This window comes from Melospiza georgiana, chromosome 1 (assembly GCF_028018845.1).
Source record: "Melospiza georgiana isolate bMelGeo1 chromosome 1, bMelGeo1.pri, whole genome shotgun sequence".
NCBI lineage: Eukaryota > Metazoa > Chordata > Aves > Passeriformes > Passerellidae > Melospiza > Melospiza georgiana.
In genome coordinates this window covers 14,222,576-14,248,353 of record NC_080430.1, presented here as the reverse complement: position 1 = coordinate 14,248,353, position 25,778 = coordinate 14,222,576, and the positions used below count along the sequence as shown (strand labels likewise).

The 25,778-nt window shown below is 39.8% G+C and overlaps 1 protein-coding gene across 11 annotated transcripts in view; it reads right to left on the bottom strand.

The window, feature by feature from the left end:
- PARD3 (par-3 family cell polarity regulator) overlaps positions 1-25,778 on the bottom strand; it is a 442,650-nt gene that overhangs the window by 264,525 nt on the left and 152,347 nt on the right. For all 11 annotated transcript variants that reach the window (XM_058024007.1, XM_058024041.1, XM_058024016.1 and 8 more), the window contains exon 4: positions 1,361-1,539. In XM_058024007.1, the coding sequence (XP_057879990.1) occupies positions 1,361-1,539 (179 nt within the window). The remainder of the gene's footprint in view (positions 1-1,360; positions 1,540-25,778) is intronic.

Sequence of the window (25,778 nt, the reverse complement as noted above, 5' to 3'; positions counted from 1 at the left end):
TAAAGATGAGACTAGTGTGGAAGATTAGCTGCTGTTCAATTCTCTCCAATTTCTGCTAACTTCAGACACTCAAAGAAATCTGATTATGCTGTGTATAGCCCTTCATAACTATGCTTGTAGAGTAACAAAGTGTCATCTCATTATCATTTCACAAAAATTAACTGAAAATGTTAATACTTCAAATGGATTAATTATCTTTTTTTTTTCTCTGAATCAGAGTAGTACAAAACACATATTTACAAAAGGGCACATACTTCTGTGCCACACCAGTACAAGTGACAGAAAACATACTATTACCTGCCTGAAATCCTGATTAAGCAGAAACTTAATGATACCAAGTTAAACTGACACCTCTGCAGAACAGGGACCTCAATGCCTACGAGCACTGAGCTTTTATAGATTCTTTAGAAATGACCAAAGGCCCACTGAAAATAGTTTGGTTCATTAGCAGGGTATAAAGACTTCTTTATTTGGGGTGTGCAAATCCTGACTGCTGAGACTTAGTTTGCATTTATACTACACAGAGTTAACAGGAATGAAGGGAAAAAAGTAAAAGCTATATTAAGCTGCATATTTTCCAAGATGACTTTGTCCTGTGTAGTGAGAATGGCAATCAAAAGTGCAACATTCTTTTAAAATTACTCATTTCTATCAGAAAATACACATTTTTTTCCTTTTGAGTTTTTCTGCAAGCTACCATCACAATTATGGGCAATGTGGGATTGTACAAAAGGGCTTGATTCTTCAATTTTTTTTAATATTGCACTCAGAAGAGCGCTTCTTGTTGGCTTCTCTAGCAAATAATGCAATTCATGGAGAGATACTGAAATCATATTGAAAAAATGAAGGAAAAAATACTCACACTGCATTTCACTGTTTTATTTTTAAGACTGTTATCAAGGAGAGAAATCATTTGTAATTTGTGTTTTGTATTAATTCACTAGAGACTCAGAAAGTACAAATTATCAATGCTGGGTTAGCAAGACAAACCAGACCAGCTGTGGGCATGCAGATTATTCACTGATATAAGGCCTTCTACATAGATTAGTAAAAATTAATACAGACATGGCCTACCAGCATTAAGTTGAAAATAAAAACTTTGCAGAATAGTGAATAATCATAGATTCAACTACAGCTAAGGGCAAAAATCATGTTTTTAGGGTCACTGCTGTGGTTATCACTGAGAGTCTGGGAAGAGCAGGACAAGTGTGACTCAAACACTTCGCTGCTGCTGACGGGGTTGGGCGGACAAGGTCAGAAAACACAAGTTGAAACCAGGAGCAGATGAGAGAAGCAGAAAACAATTCAATATCCATGCACATTTGTAATTTATTTACTAAAGTGGAGGAAAGAAGCATACCTTTCTCTCATGAGCACTGGGCACACCAGGGGTGTTCTGCTTGAGGAAGCCTGCTGTTGTGGACCACCTGGTGGGGTTCTTGCGCGAGGGCTCCTCCGCAGGGAAATTTGTGTCGCTCACAGAGGTGGAGAGGCCAATCAGCGCAGGGTCACTACTGCGGCGGACGTGGAGAGGCATGTCTGCAAAATAAAACAGACAGTAAATAAACACTGACTAGATTTAAAATGTTTCTGACAAAGGAAAAATATTTTTTCCAGCTCTGGAAGGATGGTGCGACCAAATGCGGCTTCACAGAGTAAGGAGTTCTTGACCTCAGCACAGCTCCTCAGGTGCAAGGTCTGTCCCTCAAACCACAGCCTTGCTGCTTGGCTGCACATGGAGAGAAGGAAGGGAAAACCAACCCCTCTGAACCAAGCACAGCTCAGTGGCTGTCCAAGCACAAAGCTATCTGTTGGGTGGTGAGCAAAACAAAAACATGCAACATGGACTTGGACAACCAGGAGGTTAAGGTGACATACAGGCATTTTGAAGAGCAAGCAGGCAAAGCCTGGTAGCAACGCAAGGGATGGACTTGGACAAGGTGTCCCCCACCCCGCTGCCAGGGCTGGGCACTGGTAGCACAACGTGCTGCCAGGAAGCTGCAGGCCAGCCAAGGCAGCCTCCTGACCTCCTACAATATACTCTGCATTTCCCTCTCAAAACTTATGGAAGAGACTGTTTTCTCCTCTGCATTCTTCCTTTGCCTCTTCCTGACAGCTCAAGCAAGATCTGTACTGATTAACCCTGATTCCCTCAGCCTTGCAGCTGGGGTGACTGACAGGAGAAAAATATTTCATTAGTAAAAAATGATGCAGCAGGAAGGTAGACTGATTGGAAAGAGATAAGGTTTTCTTAATATATGTAGAGGTCACATCCATTCTGGAAACTTTAATGGCACATTAAAGTTAGTTTCTTTTGAAAGAGAACTTAATTTTTTCCAATTTCATTTATTATCCTACAGAAAATACCCACACATCTATCCTCTCCTCGCCCAAACAGAAGTTTCACTGCCTGAATTTGTGACCTCTTAGTACTCTCCCACTCAGCATCAGAATAGAGAGGCTGTGATTTATCAGTTTTATTTTTCTTTATTGCAGCACTGAGAACTCTGAATGCAAAGTGCAAAGGAAAAAGGTGAAAGCAATGGCACCTAAGCAGTTGAGTCAGTGGGAAAGGCACAATGGGCAACAGCTGAGAATAAAAACCAGGACTGGGTTTTAATGCTTCAATGAAACAGTTCCCAAGGAAACTGAGGGTGCAGGTCTGGCAATACTAACAGGAAAACACAATGACAGGAGCTGTTTGTTAAATGACTTGTCTCAATCTCAACAATAGCATCACGTTAATGTTACATTTAATAATATTAAAGAATCTTATTCTGCAGGGCATCACGAATACACTGAAAAATACAGTAAGTCATGCCACACAATGAAAACATGCAAGTTTTTTTTAATCTACAAGGACTCCTGCTGCTGAGATATAAACAAGTGTTACATGACCGACCACCAAAATAGTCAATCTATTTCATGTTCATTCTGGTAAACAAGAATAACAAAGAATTAATGGGGTTTTTTCCCCACAACTGTTGTACTATTTCTCTTTGCATTCAATTTTTTAATTTTTAATTTTCATAACAAAAGGTAATTTCCAGCAAATAAAACACTTTCGTTTCTAAACATGTACACACTTACTTATACATATACACCTAAGTGCATAATGGAACTAGAATTAATTAAAGGAATATTTCATGAAAGATTACTAATTATGAAGGAAAGTATTAATGGGCAGAGTTAAGTCTACTAAGAATGTGATTTCTCAGTATATACTCACAGACTCTAATAGAGGGTCTTTCTTTGATTGCCTTGTTTTCAACTACTTCAGCTTTCATGAAGCAGCTGAAGGCAAAGCATCTCCTTTCCCCCCATGACAAACACACAACCAGTGCCCTATGAAACCCCAGGAGCTCTCTGAGCAGAGGTGGCTCAGCTGCAGCCCCAGCACTGGATGAGGTGACCCCTTCCCAGCAGTGCTGTGCTGCTGGCACAGCCTCCAGCACACTTTCTCCTTTATTAGATCAGCCTGAGCCAAAGGGGCTCTCTACTATGTAGTGCCACTTAAGAATACCAATCTATATCTGCTCCAAGCAGCAGCCCGTGCACATTATCATGTTTGCCTTCACTACCCACCCCACAACAGAGAATTACAATTTTCAAACATGAGTTCACTTGCTCCTTATGCTTGTACGTCTATATATAAGCACGGTGATAGCAAAATGTTCTTGTATTTTTACACTTCTTCTTCAAATTGCTTGACAAAACAAAAGTTCAGTTGGGTGAACTTCTGTAAGAAGAGAAGCCAAACTGCCAACAAAGAAAGAAAGGAAATCAAACCAGCATTTCTGGAGAGGAGCAAGTCATTATCTCTGCCTTGGCTTCTGCTTTGTAGTCAAAACCTGACAGTTTGCACAATGGTGAGTAGAGACTCTTCAAAATACAGGTAGTCAATTATACAATGGAATTCCCAAATATTAATATGCTCTGGAGAGAACATTAACATGAGAAGCTTCTCTACAAAATCTACTCACAGATGAGCCACCTTTAGTATGACTAGCTTCATTTCAATAAATTTAGCTATTGAGATATTTTCAGATATTTACTGAACATTTCATCAAATCTTTTGAACTAAGGGTATTCTGTCAATATGAAGGTAGAAATCATCTCTTCTAGTCTCTTCTTATGGAAATGGTTCCATACCTAAGGAGAAGTGATTTCTTTTACAAAGCAAACTTTGCAATAAAGTGAATTATAGAAGAGAAAAAATTTGTGTTTGTTGCATCTATGTACTTCCCAAATTAACAAGGAACTTAAACACATGGCATTACTTTTTTTTTATTACTGGAAGGGGACAGGCACACAGAGCTGGCTCTAACCCATGCTGCCTGGCAATGGTCAATAGGTCTTAATCTGAGAAGTAAATCTTGTTCACACTGTTAACCACCAGCTGGAAACATCATCTGCATTCTCTTCAACTGTTTCCTCTCCATTAAAACAACAACATAAAAGAATACATTGAACAAATTTTTTTTAAACCAATATATTGTTGGCTAAAATCCTCTAGCTTACAGAATTTGACTAGAATTTATAGATTTGAAGAGGATATACTTTGAAATATTAAAAGGAAAATCAAAGGAAAAGAACTTAATAATTAAACCACAAGATAAAGTACGCATGGGACCGATGCAATGTCACTGATTCCAGGATGATGGCTGATACTGTTTGAAGTCTGTGGTTTCTTTGAAGAGTGGATAAAACAGCAATGAACTCTAATCACAAGGCTTCAAATTCTCTGTGGCACTAATGCACTGTAAATATTGATTTGCTTCTGCAGCTAAGGTGCCTTTTAAATAAGCACTCGAAATGGTAAATCTAATAATGAATTACAGGAAGTTTTAAAAGTCTAAGGAATAAAGAAAAACTAAATTAAAAATCCTGAAAGTTACCACTAACGCAGCTCTTGAGTCACATTCAAGGACTTGAAGTATTCAACAAAGAGTCAACTTCAGAAAGAATTATGTTGACAGAGAATCCCATTAAGTTATGTATATAGCCAGAATTCTGCTACAAGATGGTTATTTGTAGGATAGATCCAAGCTGTATAACAAAACACTCACATTCATAATCAAGAAATTCTGACTGGAAGTCTCATTTTATTAAAAGCAACCCCAGTTTCACTATAAATTATAAAAACAGCCAATACACATTTTATAACCATCTTTAAATGTAAAGAACACAGAGTTGTACCTTCCCTTCCTGCCAGCAATTCCATTTTTATTTTAAAAGGGTCATCACCTTCTCTGATTTTCAAATATGCTCACGAGTAAAAGTATTTGAGGATCTGGCAAATTTCATCCATAAAGCTGAGTATGCTGCCCTGTGTGCAGGCACTCAGCACAATGGATGGTGGCCCCCCAGAGCAGAGCTGATAGATACCTTCCCATCCCAATTTCCTCTTGGATGTCAGCTTGGAGGGCATGACTAGAAAAATACATAGTTATATTTATATAGCATGACAAACAATTTTACTCTGTGAAGGTTTCAGCTCCCCAGTGCCACTGCAGTTTGTACAATTTGGTGTGCAGTGGGTTTAAGGCACAGAAATGAAAAAATGATCTCAGAGTCATTTCTGGCCATCTCACACAGAACATGAGGCTCATGACAGATGAGTAGAGCGGAAGAGGATTTTTTTTTTTTCTCTCCACACACTAAGAGACATCTCTGGGAAAATGATGAATCAGTAAAACAAACTAACTCTGTGGGAAAGAGTAGCTTTTAACCAAAAAGTTGCTCAGGTTAGACAGAGTTCCTGAAAGTGATCCCACAGATATGTATGTACATCAGGGTGCACTGTATACACAAGACACACACAGATCCTGCATCAGCATCAAAAAACCACTCTGGGGATGGGAGAGAGAAATTGAACAGTTTTGCTGTCTCCACCACCCATCCAGCTCATCATTCTGCTCAAATCCTAATCTGGAGCCCAAGAGAAAGGATGAATCAGGGTCATCCTGGGGCTGAGGAAAGCAGGACTGCTTCTCTCAGCTTGAAGTACTTGGAAATACAAGTTAAGGCTTTTTCTATATTTAATTGAAATATCGCTTTAAAAATATTTAGATTAGCCTTGAGTTTCACACTCCAGCACAGCTCCTGGAGTTCTGGTTCCAATTTCAGTAGGTTCAGTTCATCTCCTTGTTCCACTCAGTTGGACATAGCAAGAGCCAAACACCCCCTATGACATTCAAAACCTCAAATTCCCCTATCAGTTAACTTTCATATTTGCAAACCTCTAAAAACGAGGTGATGGTAACTTCCAAAGACCACCAAGGCTGTTGTAGACTTGACTGTGGACAGAGGGAAAATAGTTGGAGGCAAAAACCAGCTGACTGTGAACTTATCTCCGAACTACATTAAACCCTAGCAGCAGCTAACATAAGCCAGCACTTCTCTACAAGATTAACAAAACAGTGCAAATCAAATGTAGATATCTTGAATTAGAAATGAAAGGAAAAAAACACCCTTAAGCCATTCCAAGAGGTGAGGAAGCACTGCTGGGAAGACAACACCATCTGTCCTGCAAAAGGAAACAGGCACACTACAGGGAGATGGCAGCTGGGATGGACACAAAACAGGGGCACTGCAAAGCTACCACCAGTTGTAGGTGCTTTCAAAAACTTACTTTTGAATGTCACAGCAAAGGAGGAGGATATACATACACTTATTTATTTATACACACACCACCAACTTTCTCCTCATGGCCCAGAGAAGTATTTCAGAGAAGTATTTTTCTCCCTCATGGAATCCACCCCAAAAAAAAAAAAAAAAAAAAAAAAAAAAAACCATTTTCAGCACTTGGGAATGTTGAAATCTCCAGAATCTGTTTATTTGTATTATTCTCCCCAAGTTTATCCTCCTGTCACTAGTTACTCCCACCCTTTTAAAAAAAACTCGCTTTTCATATGTCACAGACCTCTCAAATCTCCCCTAAACAGTGCTACACAGCACATAACCTTTGCCTCTTTTAAGTCACTATTGCTGTTCATTTTTGTAAATATTATTCCAGTCTTAACTTGTTCAGAAGGCACCTTGAAGAGTGTATTTCTTTTATGAAATACCCTCAGTGCTGTTTAAATCATCCCTGTCATCTTTTGAACTTTGATGCTAATACATAGTCAGCAGTAATCATATTTGGGTATTTTACTGTCATGGTATCAACCCAGAACATCCAAAGAAATCCTGAAATGCCTTCCGTAGTCTTGCTTCAGCATCTGTCTTGATAATTAAAGTATAAGTTCAGTTTAGATCAATGTCCTTATACATTATCTTCTATTTATTCAGGCTGAATCAAACTGTATTCAGCTGTGCAGCACATATCTGTTGGGTTATATATTTCCTTCTTTCCTTCATTCATGCTATTTTATTTTCCCAGTCTATTAACAACTAGAAATCTAATTAACATACTCTTTACAGTACTGATTCTTTCAGATTTAAAGATGTTAAATAAAACCAAAAGTGACAGGAAGCCTCACAAAACCCTACTGGACATCAACTTCTAGACTAAGACTGCCTCCAACTTTTAAGATTTCTATGCTGATTTTTAATCCATGAAGTGTTTATGGTCACATTTCAAGACACTTAAATTTCTATCAAATGCTTCAACATTTGCAAATACGACATGAATTACCCAGTATTCACCTGCAAATGCAAAGTATTTTGTATTCATGGCTTTCCCTTTCAGAATTACAAGAAAGGTGACATAGTTTAGATAATGTTTATGCATAGAAACATTATGTTTATGCATAAAAAGATCAACTTCTAAAATTAAATTTTCTACATTCAGAATTCTTGGTTAAATAACAAGACTTCTACAGCTCTTACAGAGAAAAAAATCATTGTTTCACACAACTCCAGATATTTATAACTACTTCATGTAGAAACCAACTGTTTTAGTTGTTTTTCTAGCAATTCATCATCAAACAACAGCTTATGTACTTCTCACAGACATATTTTCAATGTTATCAAATACTCTCTGTTTTCCTGTATCTTTAGTTTTAAAAAGGCACATTTATAATCATTTGCACATTAAAGCATGACAAGTCACCATTAGCCTGTTTTCCTCCCACCAGTGCCCCACACACTTGGAGCTCTGGCACGGAGCCACACCAGGGGCTGGGCCACAGCACTGAGAACACAGCGTGGTCTGGCAGATGGCAGAAGAATGCAGCAACTTCTGTCCCCAGCCATCACACAAATGCAGAGAAAAGACACTTGGCTATGTAAAACACACCAACAGGAGCCCACTGCATGCTAGCACACCTTTAAGAAACATAGGACATTATGATAGCATGCTTGTGATCAAAACTGGAAGAATGGATAACAGAGAAAAGAACACAAGCAAGCCACTGAAAAGAAATCTTGTTACAAAGCAGAAGAAAGAAGAAAAGTCTTTACTTTCCCAGTATAATTTTCAGTTTCTTTTAATAGAACCTAAGTTTCTCATTTCCCCAACTATGACTGCTCAATGACTTTGAAATTCAGAAATAAAAAAACAACCTGCCACAGTTATATTTTAATAATGAGATAATGTTAAATCCTTATCTTGAAAGGCCTTTAAAATAACAATCTTCATTCTCTTTCTCTAATACTCTTTCTTCTTACTTTTGAATACTAGGATCCAGGAAGAAAATTATGATTGCACCCTGAAACTCAATTTACTTAGACACTGACTTTTAAAGCTAATTAGAGAAAGATCTTTAAAACTGAAATTAAAATTTAATTACCTTCACCCTCTCTGTCTCTTTTCTCTGAGCTCTTTTCTAAAATGCAAATATCTTTATATGCCAAAAGAAAAGACAAAAATGTCAGATTTTACAAATGTTCTACTCATTTCTGTCAAAAAATTGCATTTCAGTATATTTTAATGAGCTACAGTCTCTAGGTTTTGGGTACATTCTTCATTATTTCCTTAAAACATCCTGGATTACCTCTTTACCTATTTTCATGCTACTGCTACACATGTAAGAAAAATGCACTTCTAGTCCCCCAGATGCCAAAATTTTGCAAAAAATTTACATCTCGCTTTTTCAAACAGTTTGTGTGACAGTAGGAAACATCAGCTTTGCTGCTGTTGAAGTTATTTTGCTTTCATTAGAGATCACTTTTCATTACTAATAATACTATGATTGATATTTAGTTATGTTTTAATGAAGACACTGTATTACACATCTTCATTTATTCTACAGTGCAAGCCAGAGCTTACAGTGACAGGAACAAATTCCTGGCTGCTTTGACTTGATTAAACTTCAGCACTCTGAGACACAGGAAGGAAGCTGGCAGATATTTTTCTTACCACAACTTTGAAACATCCCCTGAAACTTAATGGAAAAATTCCTCCTGTTACTAAACATAATGCAGTGCTATGAAAACTGTTGATTGTTTATGGTCCAAATGCTTTGGATAGGCTCAGAAAAGAAGGAAGAAGTTTGCAATGTTTTACTGGATAGAAGAGAAAAAATACAGATGCAACAATGCAACAATGAATTGTAACTTAAAAAGCTCCGTTGGGAAGAACAAGAAATGTTTAAATGTGTATAATACACAGTACAGTTCTTTCATCAGTGACTTTTAGTCAGAGAAAACCTGCTGTGGTTGCCAATGCCATGACCCCTTCTGGTCCCCAGGCCACCACTGAGCTTTTCTGTGAGGAGGGGAAGGGGTGGGAGAAGAGTAGCACCAGATATCAGGTGGCTTGTGAGTCTGTGTCCATTTCTGACTTAGCAGAGAATAAAGCTTCTCTCAACATCAGTTGCCAACACAGCCTCCTACATGGCTGCACGACCTCATGTGTGAAGTGAGAATTCCTATGTGGATCACTTGCAGATGCCAAAGAGTTAAACATGCTTAATTGCAATTCAGCAGCTATGTGTGTAATTAGCAAGAGATTTGTCACTAACACAAGTCCTTACAAAGCTGGTACTGGAATTTCCCTCCTTTCCTACTCTCCATCAAAAAAAGGAGAATAATGCCTCACCCACTGGCTCATGAATGGCATCACAAAGTGACAGGGAAGTAAAGGCCTGCACTGCCCAGAGGGCTTCAGAGCCTGCAGGCTGTCGATCAGCATCCCTCTGTGGGAGCTGCCCAGAGGAGGAAATCCTACACACCAGCCACTCCCTGGGGAGGAAATGGAATCCCGCAGCATTTCTACCAATGGTCAGAATGGGAAAAACACCCCCAAAGCTTCTGAATTAGTAATGGTACCATCACAATGGTACCATCACTAAACAGTCTGGTGGTACACAGGATATGGTAAAGGTAAATTAAGGGTGGAAGCTGGGATCCTACTGGGGTCCTAATTATGGGAACTATGAAGAAGTTACATGGGATGGTTGTTTACTCAGTTACTTTTGAAGCAGTAAGGGAAGAGGTATCCTTTGCCAATCACCAGATGAATGCTCAGTCTTTGGAGGTGTCTGGCTGTTAATCTGCTACTTGTCCATGCTTGTGTGGAACAGTTCCTTGCCACTGAGCAGGCACTTGGCAATGCTCCTTTTCAGGCTGGGGTGAGCATGGCTGGCTCCAGCCTTGCTCCACTGCAGACAAGTTCAGGAGTCAAAGAATTTGAGCTGTGGGGTTTTTTGAGATATAAAAGCAATCCTGTATATCACAGGCCACTGTCAAGCTGGAGAAGTCAACAATTTGGGGATATCAGTGCCTGGAGGTGGATCTCAGCCTGAGTTACACAAAATCCAGATAGCTTCGTTACAGAAATAATTTAGACAGATTTTTAACAGAAGCATAATAATTATGACAACCAAGGAAACTTGACCACAATCATTTAAAAGGTTAGAGGTTTTGGACAGAAATTATATGCGCATAGCTACATGCACAAAACACAAAAAAAAAACCCAGAACACCTGGGAAGGAATTGCCTCTATGCACACTACTGAGTTTCCAACACAGCAAACAACATTGACAACTAATGTCTATAATAAGACAGAGTGAACAGAGTCCTGAACTTCTATTAAAAATTACCAACAGCTTCTGCAATCTTAATGGCACTTGCTCTTGTTTCCATGACAGAAACATTTACTAGGATTATTAGAAGCATGTTGGTACATTCATGAAACATGCTCTCATTATCAAATGCTCTCATTATCAAATATCTGTGAGTTAATGTTGTACTGAAATCCTATCTGCTGCTGATGACCAAGAAGAGCAAAAGATCTCAAGCAGAAGTAGGAAAAGGCCACGTCACGCCACCCTGTGTGCCCATAAACAAGATTTAGCAGAAGGCTCTTCTGCACGCAGGGACTAACACAGCTCAAAGGCAAAGCACAGAGCATAAAGATCTCAAGAATATTATTTTCTGTCATTCAGTTGCAAGTATCAAGCTGTATCCCCACAGACAAATGGAACATTTGCGTGTTTAAATAATGAGATGAAATGCCACCAACCCTCCTGGTCCACAGGGGACACATGACAGCAGAGCTGCCATGACTGTGACATGGGAGGGCAGATAGTGCTGCTCCCTGCCAGTGTGTGATGCTGTGCCTGACCTTTCACTGGGGTAGGTCAGAGAACAGTCTGGAAGCTGCAAAGTTTGGTGACTACACAAAACTAATGGTGACCAAACAAGGTCTTTCCAACCACAGAGTGGGGTATAAGAAGCTCCAGCTTCAACACAACATGCTAAAATCTTCTTTAATTTTTAACATTAAAGATCACCTTCTGCAGAAAACTCTGGTGTTGCCAGTAGCCAAACAGTAAGGCAATCCAGCCTACACTGGAAGATTGTTCAGATAATGCCCCAATGGGACAATAACACCTAATGCCTGCTGTTCTCCATGGGGTGACAGACCAGCAGAAAGCCTCAATTCTTTTCTAGATATCCCCTTACTGTTTAAAACCATGCCTAGTGAACAGTAGGAAACTAGTGATGCTTGAAGTATGTGCAAAGTTGAGCATGTACATGTACTTTTCAAAGCCCCCTAAAACAACAGGGAACATAAATTGCTCTGTTTTGGAAATGAAGAATATTTTCCACACCTTGAAAAAACTTTGGCACTGTCTTTCCTTTTTCTCTTCCTTCTTTTTTTAATTTTTATTTCCCTTCTGGTTTTTCCCCCCCATTCATCTCCTTCTACAGCCTTGGAAACATGCAGTTACACTGCATGCTGAATTATGTGCCTCTCACTCCATTTTTTAATTTCACATTGCCAAATCTGAAGAGAGTAAAAAATTATTCCCTTAAGTTCAAAATCCAGAATAAGCCAGTAGACAGAGCTTCAAATGAGGTTCAAAAGGAAATCTTGCTACATGAAAGACAGTTCGTGAATTTTTGGATCAATGACTTTTCATGCTTGCAGTTGCCAAATTTCATTAGAATTTGTGATTGGTTCTAGCCCAGAGATGATCATCTTTCTTAGTGGAGAAACAGCTTTAGCCAGAACTAACAGAAGATATTTACTGAAATACTATGGTATATACTTCATGCCAGAATTTGTCAGATTCCCAGCAGCTGACTTTTCCAAGCTGTTTCCACACCACAATGCTCCCTCCTTGTCTCATCCTAGAATGTGCTACAATAATTTCAAGTATCTGCATGCAGAGAGGGCACATGAGGTGGACAAATTTAATTTTACAAAATCTGTAAATATTTATTCGTATTATTTATTATTATTATTCATTTTATGTTGTTAAGGAATTCTCACTTTGTTTCATTCTTCAAAGAAGATTAATAAGGCAGTTATTTTTCTGCAACCCAAGATATATTGATAGACTGAAATGAGAAAAAGAGTGGACTACCAGTATGTTTTACTTGGTTTTCTTCCATTAGCATGAGTAATTGAAGGTTTCAGCTTAAACATGAGGAATGTCAACAGATTCCAAAGAAAATCAATAGCCCAGGACAGGTTACTCTGGAAATGCCCTGCAAGTATTCAGCTGGACAACAGCACTCTGCAAAACCCCTCACACTCTGCACTCTACACCAAGCAGAAGAAAACATGTTGTTCCAACTGGTCTGGCAACTGAATGGCTTCTTCTGCACCTGAGCCAGACAAGCACCTCGTGCACTTGTGCACCTCACTCTCTCCCAAAACCTCCCTGCAGAAAGACTGTAAGGTAACAAAATCTCTGCTGAGGATGGACAGGAGGAAAACCAGGAAAACAAAGGAACTACACGTGTTCTAATTCCCATGAGCCCACGGCCAGGGTTGCTTTCCTCATGGACAGAGTGCTCACTTCCCTGAATGCCACACACCAGACACAGCCCCGCAGTGTCAAGGCTAAGGCTTCAGTCCATGGCAAAATGGATCCAGGAGCAAAGCAGGAATATGGAAGGGTCACTCTCCATCCAAATGCCAAGATGAAGATGCAAACAAGAACTACTTTTCTGGCTAAGCCCCAGCTGCATGGAGATACCAGGCAGGATGTAAAGGACAGCTGTAAGAGCACTATGGCATCCTGTCGTCAGCATCCACAGGCTTCCCCTGCCCATCCTGTACCTGCAAAACCATAACAGGCTCCTGTTATAACCAAAAATAAAATTCAGTGTAATAATACTTTTAGTTTAAGGTTAATTCTTCACAAAGGCTCTGTGGAATGCAATTCCTCAAACTTTTCCATTTCTCAAAAGAAAGTTACCTTGCATAACCTCTAAAAGAAAGCCACAGGGAAAAGTGAGCCATCTCCTGTACTGATGGAGCTATTTCTTTAACCTACCTAAGAGCAAATGGTTTTAGGGAACAAGTCTTATTATCATGATTTTATATTACATTAGAATTTAGAAAGCTTGCTAGTAGTAAGACCTACCTATCATATTGATTTTCAATCCATGCATCCTTACATGGCTTGTGCAAAACACCTTTCCAGTCACAGAATGAACACAAGGAAGATGCACAAACAACTGTGAGTGGGAGAACATCCATAGGCTCTTACAGATCATCAATTTCTCTGCAGCATGCACCACACAGTCAATGTGCTCCCAGCAGGAATCACCTCTGTTTTTGAAGTTGCTAGTCAAAAATCTGAAAATTAACCCAAAATGTTCTCATTCTACACCATTTTTTACATCAAATATGGTGCTTCTGACTAAAACCACTTTACTGGTTCATAAAAGTAGCTATCTTGTGTTTTATATAAAATAAGAAAGAAGAAAAATAGGTTATTATTGTTTAGCTACCTATGTTTATACAATCTCTGAAGGCAGAGTATTTTATAACTATATGAGAGCTAGTGTAATTAATATTTCATATGAGATGTCAAAAATCTACTGCATTAAATAACATCTAAGATATTGCTCATCACTACAAATACAAAGGCTACCTAAAACAGAGTTACTTTTCACAGATGTTTTTTGAAGTCATTACAGAAAAGTAAACTTGTATTCCTACATGTTATCTTTAGCTGGGATTTTGTCTCAAGAAAAACTGATACATTATCATTTATACCATTCACATAAACACAAGAAATACTCCTTAAATGTTTCTGAAACTGAATCATTTTCTCAGGACAAGTTCATTACTTTGTGTTCTCCTCTGGAATTCTTAGAACTATTTTAAAAGTTATTAATTCATGACAGAGTTCACTTTTCTTTTTGTCAGATGAGATTTTGATTTATGTATTTTTCAAGCTTTTGAAAATACTTCCAAAGGATGTTTAAGATTTTCATTCTCAAGCTCAAATTTAGGAAAGAAAACTTACCCACTGGTCACGCAACACATACAAAATGCAAACCTTCTCAACAATTTTAAAAAGGAAGCCAAGACTTTGCATATGTGGGAAATGAAGCCCGAATCTCAGTAATGGAGGATGTCCCATTCCCTCCACAACAGAACATCTCCAATCAAAGTGGGGTTTTTATCATGCAAAAGCCAACGAGACAAAAGACCACTCATGGAGGAACAACTCCTGGCTGCAAGAATTACAAAACCTCAAGAGAGGGACAAATTGGGCTGCCCCTTGTTCCATGCCCAGCATCAAGCAAGCCTCACTAACATCCCTCAGTTTTTACTACCTCTTGGAATACAACCATCATCACACCTTTTTGTGTGTTTCCTACGGCAATTCTAATCTAGGGAAGATTAAAACAAACCAAACAGCCATGTGTGCTTTTTCTGAGATGACCAAAACCATTTGTGCAAAGGAATGCTGCTGCCATGCTCCTCATAAACAGCTGGGTTACCTCAAATGTGAGTGCTGGACTAAAACCACCTATGAAATGTAAAGAGTTTTTTGCTGTTTCCACACAGCTGCTGAGGAGAAAAGCAGTTAAATATCTTGGACAGCTCTGCTGCTCCTCTTCAGCAGCAACACCTCAGCAGGGCTGGAACTGGGAGCCAAAACAACCCAAGCCCACACACATTCGGATGTCCACATCCCTCACTCCTGGCTGGCACAGGGACAGCACTGGGATGCTGCCCCCTTGGCCTGCTAACTCCAGCAGAAAGGAAGAGGCAGAGATCACAAGACTGAGAAATGATTATGCTCAGCACACCCAAAACCTGCAGGCAGGTACACAATATCTCCAGCAGGTCACTGGATCACGCTGTCACACATCACCATAAAACAGTTCCCTTTCTGACCACAGACATTCTGCATTTCTTATCCTGTGCACACTTTGTGTTTTAGGAAGTCCTGTGACACAGACTGAGAGGACAGTGCCATCTTTTCAGTAAATGGCACTTCTCAACACCCCTCCTGAGGGGTTTTAAACCATTTTGTTTCCCTTTTCACACTACAGGAGAGGAAAAGGAAAGAAGTGGACATGACACGCTTTGAGTCGCATTCTGGTGGGATTCACCTAGACATGACTGAAGGATAACAAGCTTAATCCACAAAAATATAATACTAAGATCTTTAACAAAATACACTTTAGCAGATTTGCTATCAAAGAAAACCAACCTCTCTGTTCCCAAACTGAAGGATGAAAGTCTTTGCATGAACAAAACAAACAGAGAAAATCTTGGATCAAAATTCACTCAGCAGCATGAGGCAGAAAAAAATTTCCTGCTGATTTACTGCACGGTAGTTTGCTTGTCTAGCCTTTCCAAAGAGCAATCTAACATCAGTGTGAGGACAACAAGAGGGAAAATTGCTGCCTAAGTGGCAGGTTTGTTATTGTTTGACAATTCTAAAGAGTTCACTAGAAACTTCTAAAAAGAGCATCTTTAATTCCCTGAAATTACTGATAATCGGCCAAGTGAATGGAGAACAATTATGAGGAAAATTGAATGCTTCCAAATGCCAATTTGCTGTATATCCTGAATTAATACTGCATAAGCATATCTAGTCTCTTGCTGTAAAAGCAAAGGACTAAAATCCTAGGGCCACAGGCAGTCTTGCATGGCTCTCCTCACAGATTTCTGTATCATCATTTTTGCATTTTATAATCATACTTAGCATTTATGTGGTGACTTACATATTTAACCTATTTTTCTGTCAAACCTCCCCCCACAATCTGTCAGGTAAACTGTCTTCTGCATTAAATGTTCAACAATAAGCAGTCACACACAACAGCATGAAGCCCCTTATATTCTAAGCCAGAGATATAAGCTGGTTTTTCCTACTAATTAAGTCAGAGCACACTTGAAGCCATTGTTGCAAAATACAGTCTTTGGAATTTTTTGCAATACAGCTATGCCAGCAGTTGGCCATGAAGTACAGTGAAAAGAATAAATAGTCTGGGAAGAAAAGGGCTCAAAACATCCTTTTTTTTTTTTTAGCTGAGCCAAAACAGACCAGTTTCTGCTGAAGGGCCAAAAAAGCATTAAAAGTTAATCCAGAATTTTTGTCAGCCTCAGTTTCCTGGGCAGCAGCTGATTCGCTAGCCAGTCCCCCAGGAGAACACAACCAGCCCAAGCCATGGTGACTCAGCCAGATGCTGTCCATCCTCCTTAGTCTGCACTTCCTCTGCACTAAGGAGGAGCTGAATCAAAAAACAAATGCAAAAAAAACCCCTTTCAAATTAATTTTAAAGCAAAGCAAAACAAAGCAAATATAACCAACACACTCCACCTACAAACAAAATGTAGGATATGGATGAATGGAAACCTGGCTGCTGGAAGGTTTGAAGGAGCAAAGGGTATTATTGGAGCAGTATATACAGATTTCTGTGGCAGACAGGATGGGAAGACTACAGAATTGGCTGGAAAGGCCATTGTAAACAACAAAAAAGGGGGAAAACTGCACCACAAAAAATAAAATGCTAAGAAAACAAATACAGAAGAATCCTAAAATGAGAAAAGTATAGGTCCAAGTATGCAAAGAATCATTCACTACATGCATTGCAGCACTGCTGTGAGACTCCAAACAAGACTCATAACTCAGATCCTGAAGACACCCTGTGATCATCCTGTCAAACACCTATATAAGCCCAGGTACACCATGCAATAATGTCTGCATTTAGTCTTTTAACTTCTGTTGGAAATACAGAAAAATATTGACTTTAATTTCAAGACTTCAGGAGACAGAGAATCCATCACAGCCCCAGGACTGTCATTTTTAAAGCTCTGCAATTCAGTGAATGTCTTCTATGTCAGACAATCCAGTTTGTGTTTCAGGAAAGGTAATTCAAAATGTCATCATGCACTTACACAAATCTAACATTACACACTACCATTTTTCATTTTGTGATTAACACTTGAGAAATAACAAAAGTGTATTCATGTGGGATTATCCCCCCTTTTCATGTCTAACTTTTTTTTGTTTTTTCTTTTCTTCAGTTTCTGGCAAGGACCAGGTCTCAGGTTCTACAGCGAGCTTTGCAAAGAGAAAGGGTGAGCAGGAGGGCAGCAGTAACCTACCCACTTTCTCTCTCCTAGTCATACATCATTTACATGGGTCCTAGGGTAACTGTTTATACAACACAGTAACATCAAGGAAACAGTTATGTATTTTTATTTGTCCCCAGGGAGGCAAACATTCCCTGCCACCAGCTCCTCTTCCTGCCCTCCCCCTCCCCTTTTCTGATCCACACATCTTGGTTCTTTAATTCTTCATGCCTTCTCTTGGCTGTTCTCCTTCTGCTTCTGATCACAAGCTGATACAAAGTGGTTGTCTCCTTTCTAAAATTTCCATGAGGCATCAAGTTGACCCAGATGCACTGAGTTCTCAATCTGGAAGTCAGCAAAGGGAAGCAGAAGGAAGGAGCATCAAGTCACCAGCTAACCTTCTCTGGGTTAAAGCCTCACCCCATCACACGTGCTGAGCATCTCACATTCCACAGCTTGATGACTGCAGACAGAAAGTACTGAGCACACAAAGAGCCTTCAGCAGCAGCCCTACCTTTGACATTTCCTCACTTTTCATTGTTAAAAATGACCCTTCAGGTGTCTTACAAGCAAATGACAGAAAAAATAGTGAGGGGGGGAAAAAATCAAGGAAGGAAACCCAGAGCAAGCAGTTTACATTGCAGTGAAAGTAATAAAATAGTTATGACTAAAATCAAACAAATGTATTTAATTTGGCTGGTCAAAAGGAAAATAAAACTGAATTACTACATGTATCTATGGGTGGAAATCATCATCCCTCTAGTTACACTATGACTTTAAGAAATTTTTCCAAAGGAAGATAAATGAAATGCTGTATTTGGTTAAAATGTTACATATACAAGGACTCAAAAAAAAAAAAAAAAAAAGAGAAAAGAACAAAAAAAAAGAAAAAAAAGAAAGGAAGAGAAAAAATGCAAAAACGTCTCAAAAATACAGTTTTCCTTACAAAAGCCATCCCTTTTGATACAGCGTAAGATGAATTATTTGATTTAATTACTTACTAAACTCACTAAATGCTGTAAAAACATGTGGTCAATGAAATGCCTTCCTCCCACAGACGTCTGAAACTCTGATCCTTTCTGAGGAAATTCTAACTATGTACCAATCTTATCTGCTTTCATACAGAAAACACTGAAAACCTGCTATCCTAAAACTCAAGACATCTGCCAGATCTGGGAGGCATAAAGTAGAGAAAAATACAACACTGATTCACAAGGACTCAGTGCCTGTTAAACACAATTGGATTTGCAGAAAAACCTTGAAAGCACATGTACTGAGAAGATATTTAAAACATCTGGCAAAACCTGGATGAGAGGAGGGTGGAACACAAGCCCATAACACAAGAGCAAATTAAAATACTTCATTAAAAATACTTTTCACCCTTAGTAAAACATTCTGACTTCAAAAAAGAAAAATAGAAACAAATGGAGCAAAATCCCAGCCCTGGGAAAACTGAGAAACTGAACCTGGGATATGGTTCATACAGCATAGCACAAATTGCTCAGGATGAGTGAAGCTGATGTACTGCCTTCAGGGTCTGAGGAGTAATTTGATATTCAATTCATCCCATAATAGGAATCCCATGCAAAAAATTCACATGCACGAAATCATTCTGGTAAAACACAAAATGAAGACTCCTAGAAGCTGGCTTGTGCACCAGCAGCCACCCAGGCAAACAGCACATAAACAGCTGCATTGCCATCTACCCTGAAGTGACAGCCACTGGGAATAGATGGAACTTCCATACAGCAGTGCAATCACACACAGGCACAGCTCTGCTCCTGGAGCTCGTTCTGCTGGGGACGTACCTGGCACTGGGAGCTGCAGCGGGGACACTGCGGGGTCTGAGCCCAGCAAAGGGTGGGAGCCAGGCACAATGCTGTGAGCCCAGCAAAGGGTCTGAGCCCAGCACAGGGTGGGAGCCAGGCACAACGCTGTGAGCCCAGCACAGGGTGGGAGCCAGGCACAATGCTGTGAGCCCAGCAAAGGGTGGGAGCCAGGCACAATGCTGTGAGCCCAGCAAAGGGTGGGAGCCAGGCAAAATGCTTTGAGCCCAGCACAGGGTCTGAGCCCAGCACAGGGTGGGAGCCCAGCAAAAGGCCCCGAGCCTGGCAAAGCAGGCATTGCCCTGGGCACTGCTTCCCTGCCTGGGAACATCCTTTCCAATCTTATTTATCACAACCCCAATACTAGCCTGACTTCTAGCAATCTCAATCTGAACCCCATTACCCCTTTCATCCTCCTTATCAGACCTTAACCTAGGCCTACTCTTCCCATTAGCCATGTCGAGCTTGGCAGAACACTCCATCCTACGATCAGGCTGAGCTTCTAATTCAAAATATGCCCTGACTGGGGCACTACGGACAGTAGCTCAAACAATGGGCACAGATGACCCACAGCAAACCCAGAGGCTGCATCCTCAGAGGGCAGCTGCTCACTCCCAGCACCACTGAGGACATGGCTCAAGCATGCCCTGCTCAGGTACCCCATTTTCTGTAAATTCTCTGGATGTGCTGCCACCACAACAACTACTGCACAGCAGCTGCCAAGACACACACTGTGGGATGGGATAAACTCTTCAGCTAGCAAAAGAAATACACAGACCAAGCTGCAGTAAACAAAGGTCTGTGAGTATTCCCAGCTGCAGTTTCACAGAAGCTTTTTCAACCTTCACTTTTTGGGCGATAGGTTTTTAAACAGTCCAGTTTTGTCCTCCTTCCCCCCACTGCTGCTTGCACATGGCTTCTCCTCCTGGAGCTCCTGGAGCAGCACCCATGCAGTGACCTCTCCCTAAGCCTTCAGCTGCACGTCCTGCTACCCCAGTCACTGCTGAAGCACTAACCAGAAATAATATCTCGGTACCAGCACTAACTGCAAACAGATTTTCCCCCTACCCTTTATGGCTGGAGGAATAGAAAATACTTATTACACTCTAATGTTATGTTTTAAGCAACATAACAAAGAGCCATAGGACAGCAGGATTACGGGAAGACTTTGCTCACTTGTGTTTTATTACTTTAAAGTTGAACTTAAAACAGAGGTAGAGGTAAATCATCTACATGTACAATACTCACAGAAATATTGCCTACTATGTCAAACTAGAGCAGTAACTTTATTCACTCACTTAATGGATATTTCCCATGGATAAATGTCATGCAGTTCATTTGACCGATCACTTTCATGGTTTTTTACTGCAGTAAGACCTTCATTTTTATTTATTTTTCCATGAGTCAAGAACCCTACTAAAATTTTAAATAAAACATGAAGAGACTACACTATGTAAGACCCTTCAGATGGAAATCATTGTGAAAGTCAGGCAGTGTTTGACCTACAATCTCTCTGTCATCTAATGAAAGTCTTAAACATCAGAGCTCAAAATGGATTAGAATAGAAGAAGCTAACATCATTTTTATATTTGGTGGAGAATGCCTTCATAGGCAGAAAACCTCCAAAAAGCCTAAAAGCAGAGAGTTCAAGTCAGGACTTACCAAAAACACTGAAAGACTTATTTGTGCATTATATAAGGCTGGTTAACAAGGCACATGTGTCCATTTTCCAACTTGATAGAAACTGGTGAACAGAATTTTTTTCTTTTATAATCTACTAAAAAAAACTGCTAGTATTGCTTCAATTGTTACTTCATTTGAAACAGTTTCAGCAGTTGTTGCCCATCATTATTCTGTTTGTAAACTTGCAAATGCATTTACTTTAATAGCCTATATTTGAGGGATGCTCCTTTCATTCCAGAGGCTGAGTGTGTACAGAGAGAAGTTTCCAAGTCCAAGGGGAGCCAGGATACTCTGACCAGGAGGAGAGGCAGCATGGCTGAAACACCCTGCAGAGCGTGTGAGAGAATGGGGTACAGAACCACCCAACTGCACAGAGCAGTGAAAACAACTCACATGCTTCAGAACCCACTAACTCCTCATCACGTTTATTCCTCCAGATTTGGGCAGGTTTCAGTGTCACACGGCACCTCTGATGCTTCAACATCTGAGAACACATGGCAAGGAAAAGCACAGCCACCCTCTTTGCAGAGGTTTGGGACCAGCACCACAAAGTGACCAGATACCAGTGTCAGACCCCAGGCAGATGGCACTGTTGGTTTAACCACGAAATTATAACAAAGCGTCTCCAACCCAGTAAATATTTCACTCTGAAAAAAACTGAACATGGGACTTTCTGCAATCATGTCATACTGTCCACAACCCAAATATACCTCCCAAGCATAAGCAGGGCTGTACAGGAAGTTCCTGGGGCCATGCAAAATTGCTCAGTAAGTAAAACTGAATAGCTGTTTACTTGTAAAATGCCACTTAATTTGAAAATTTGGAAGAGAAAGTTTAAGTTTTTTAAGGCAAAAAAGGCAACTTCCTACTTAATGATTTATTTTATTTTTAATCTTTCATGTAAGAATTTCTTTTCACAGTGTGAGTTAAATCACAGGCAGAATATGATTCGCAGATGTACTTTGGAACTGGTCAACTCCACTTCTCTACCAATAAGAGAGAATAGCCAGTGCACCTAGAGTAGCCAATGGCCCATTTCACTCTGAAATAAGCAGTAACACAGGTCAGATGAACACACCCTAAAGGTGTCCAAGAATGAGGAACTGGGTTGCCTTGAGCATTTAGCTCAGATGCAGAACCTGAAGTCTGTTGGTTCCACTCATCCATCACGTCTGCTTTGCATCAGCTGTTGCCCAGCAATTGCCAAGAAAGTCCAATTTTACTTTAAGTTGTGAATACGAACAGTGCTGTACAGAGAACTGAATCAATTCCAATGCCTCAGGATAAGGTTTTAATGGCTGATCACAGTTTGCTTTGAGAAGCCTCGTTTCTGACTCACAGGCACAATATTTGGAAGCTGATGCAAGCTTGCTCCCACTGTCTTTGCACACCCCTTTACTGTATGCATGCAAGCAGTAGAAACATTTTAACTTAACCTGAAGTGCCGCTGTTTGCTTTTGTTTGTAAACCCACATGGTCCCCAACTCCCTGCCTACAGATACAATCATTTCTACTTTTTGTCAATCCAAAATTATCAATAGAGTGAGTTGCCTAAATCCACAAAAGAGGCCAGAAACAGGCCTGGAACACAGCCTGAATTCGCATTCACTCCAACCCCAACAGCCCAGCCCGGGCATCAGCCCAGGCAGTAAAAGCAAGGTGACAACTGTGTCACACAGGGGGATCCTGTGTGTCCTTGCAGTGTCACAGAAGGGGAGCTGAGCTGAGGGCCCCTGGCTGCAGAGCACTGGGACACTGAGCTCCAGGGAGCCAGCCAAGCTGTGACAGCAGGAGAGCAGGTGCTGGGCTCGTGCCTCATTCCCAGCTCACAACAGCTCCATGGGCTGAAGCCAAGCTAGTCACCTCCACAGCTTCCAGTGCCAGGGGTCAAAAAGAGAAAAGTTCTTCTAAATACATACTCTTTATTCTCACCCTGAATGCCTCATCTGCTCCTAACATGAACCCACAACATTCTGAAGCTGGCACTCATCTTAATTACATAATTCATTTAAGATTTATAGCAAGAGATGAGTAGGAAAAACAGCAAGTTTTATCTTTGTTTCAAGTATGAAATAAAGCAATAAATTAATGGAAAAGTTATTTCTCACCCACACATTTCAATATCATGTTTCAGTCCTTTTCAAGGCATGGGAGTAAATAAAAAACAACCCTATTGAACTAGTAGCCATCTGTCTCTCTCTCATCCTCCTCAAAGGAACATGTCAAAAGACCCAGAATTTAAAGCAACTTTTTCCCAGTAATCACCCAAAGAGATGGACTATCTCCAAAACACATCCCCATGTTAATATGCTGCAAATGTAATAAGGAAGGGAGCAAAAAGATCCCTTGTGAATTGTGAATTGAACAAAAGAAGGCAACACTGAAGTAAAATAAAAGTTTAGCATAATAAAGGATATACTTTAAATGTACTATCTTACTACACTGGGCTTGAGATCAAAAATACCAAAATACCCACGTGTTTTTCTGGGGAGGGGGACATGCACCAGCTGATGTATTGAATGCAGGGTAGCACCACAAACAGTGTGGCACGGAGACACACACCCCTCTTCATTAGCCCTAAAACACCAATCCCACAAGATCAGCCTGCTTAGGACCAAGTGAATAATTAAGCACATTTGATAAACTTTGCATCCTCTCCAGCTGAAAGATTTTTGGTCAGTAATTAACATCAGTTGCCCACCTCCCCATACCCCTTCAAAGGCACATTCCTGTTGCCTCAAAGCAAAGCAAAACACGACTGGGATGCCACTTACTGTTGCTCTGAATCTTAAGGATGCCTTGAAGCATACTGTTTTATCACATTTCAGAACAAGTATCTATAAATACTGCATAAGGTTTTCAGAAACTGTTGGGTAAAAAAACGTAATATGTACATATGCCTTCACAGAGTAAAAACTTCACAGGATGGTTGTCTGTATTGTGAGAAAGCTTTCCCTACTCATTTCAGATTCATGCTCCTTTGCCTTCACTGTACTCCTCATTTGCTTATAATAAATTACAAGAAACAGAGAAGAAATCAAGAAAGTATCTATTTTAAGAGTTATTACACTTATGGATATAATATTTATTGATATGTGTGATGATAAACTCTAAATAAACACATAGTTTTATCTCAATGGTATTAAACCCATGATTCCACAATATGACACGCTTGAGCAGCTACACTGCAACATTTGATTAGATAAAATAGTATCATATTTTTCCATACATAAAACCAGAGTTTAATTAAGGAAAAACTTGCCTTTCATTTAAAGAAAGGGAAAATAAAACCCAACAACCACCACAGGAGTGTTGAAATACTCTGAGAATACAGCGCTGATTTCCATAATAGCTTGCTGCTCAAGTGATCATTAAATCTATTTAAGATGTCAAATTCAGATTAATATCCAAACCTGACTTCTTAAACTGTCCAAATTCAATACTTACATCTTCATAACCCTTCCTTATTATCCCTCCTGTACTATATTCTCTAGCTACCTGATACCTCTAACCAGGTATCAGATACAAGACTATATTTTTATTACTTGTTTTTAGTACTTGTAGATAGAAGTCGTCAGCATATGGAATAATATCTTGAAATGCACCACAATTACTCAGGTTTCCTCCAGAGAATCAGTAAGTTACAAATTTTTTTTTACTTTATTGGTTTCAGGGATTTTTTTAATCCTACTAGAAGCAACAGTATTTTGCTTGCTGATAAACCAAGAAGACTGAAGATATTAAAGGTTAATTTAGAAACTTAAGCAGTTTAAAATCCATTTGTTTTTACAAACATGTCACAATCTCATCAAAAACACATGGTTTTTAAACTGCTCAACAATCCCAAATTAACAGCAGAGCACTGTGCTTGGAGAAAACACCAACTGGAGATCACTCAAGTCAGAACTGTGCTGTACAAAGATCAAATATAGCCTCATGGAAGAGAGCAGCACCTGGTACTGATTTTTGATTCAATAACTCTGGCTTTTAAACAATCATATCCCTCAGAGCTTTAGGGATAAAATGTGATAAGAATTCCTGAACAGCGAGAGCACTAGAAGGTGAGGAAACACACTCTGCTAAATCTTCCCAAATTTCAATGCATGAGAAACCTTCCCGATTCAGATGCTAACAACTGAGGTGCAAGTCTCAGTTCAAGGTTCTTTTTGTATTATCCAGACAGTAAAAGAAACCTAGGAGAACCTGACAAGGGAGTAAGAATGCGAATGATGGTTTGGAAATCCTTTGTATTTCATTCCTGGAACTTCACTGGAACGACAGGCATCTGAACATCAATGAAGGTGACCAAGGAGATAGACCATGGAAAGCTGAGCTCATCCAAAACTCGACACAGAGAGTAGAAAACTTCCCCCTGACTTCAGCAAGCACTGTCTGTAAAGCCCTAATATTTCATAACAAATGTGGATGGTTTTCTCTATATTTTGTATTCAGCTATTTAATCCTAGAGAACTTGATCTGATAAAGCTCCTAACATCTGGTTTTTGATGAACTCATCTTTCTCTTCCTCCATTTCTAATCT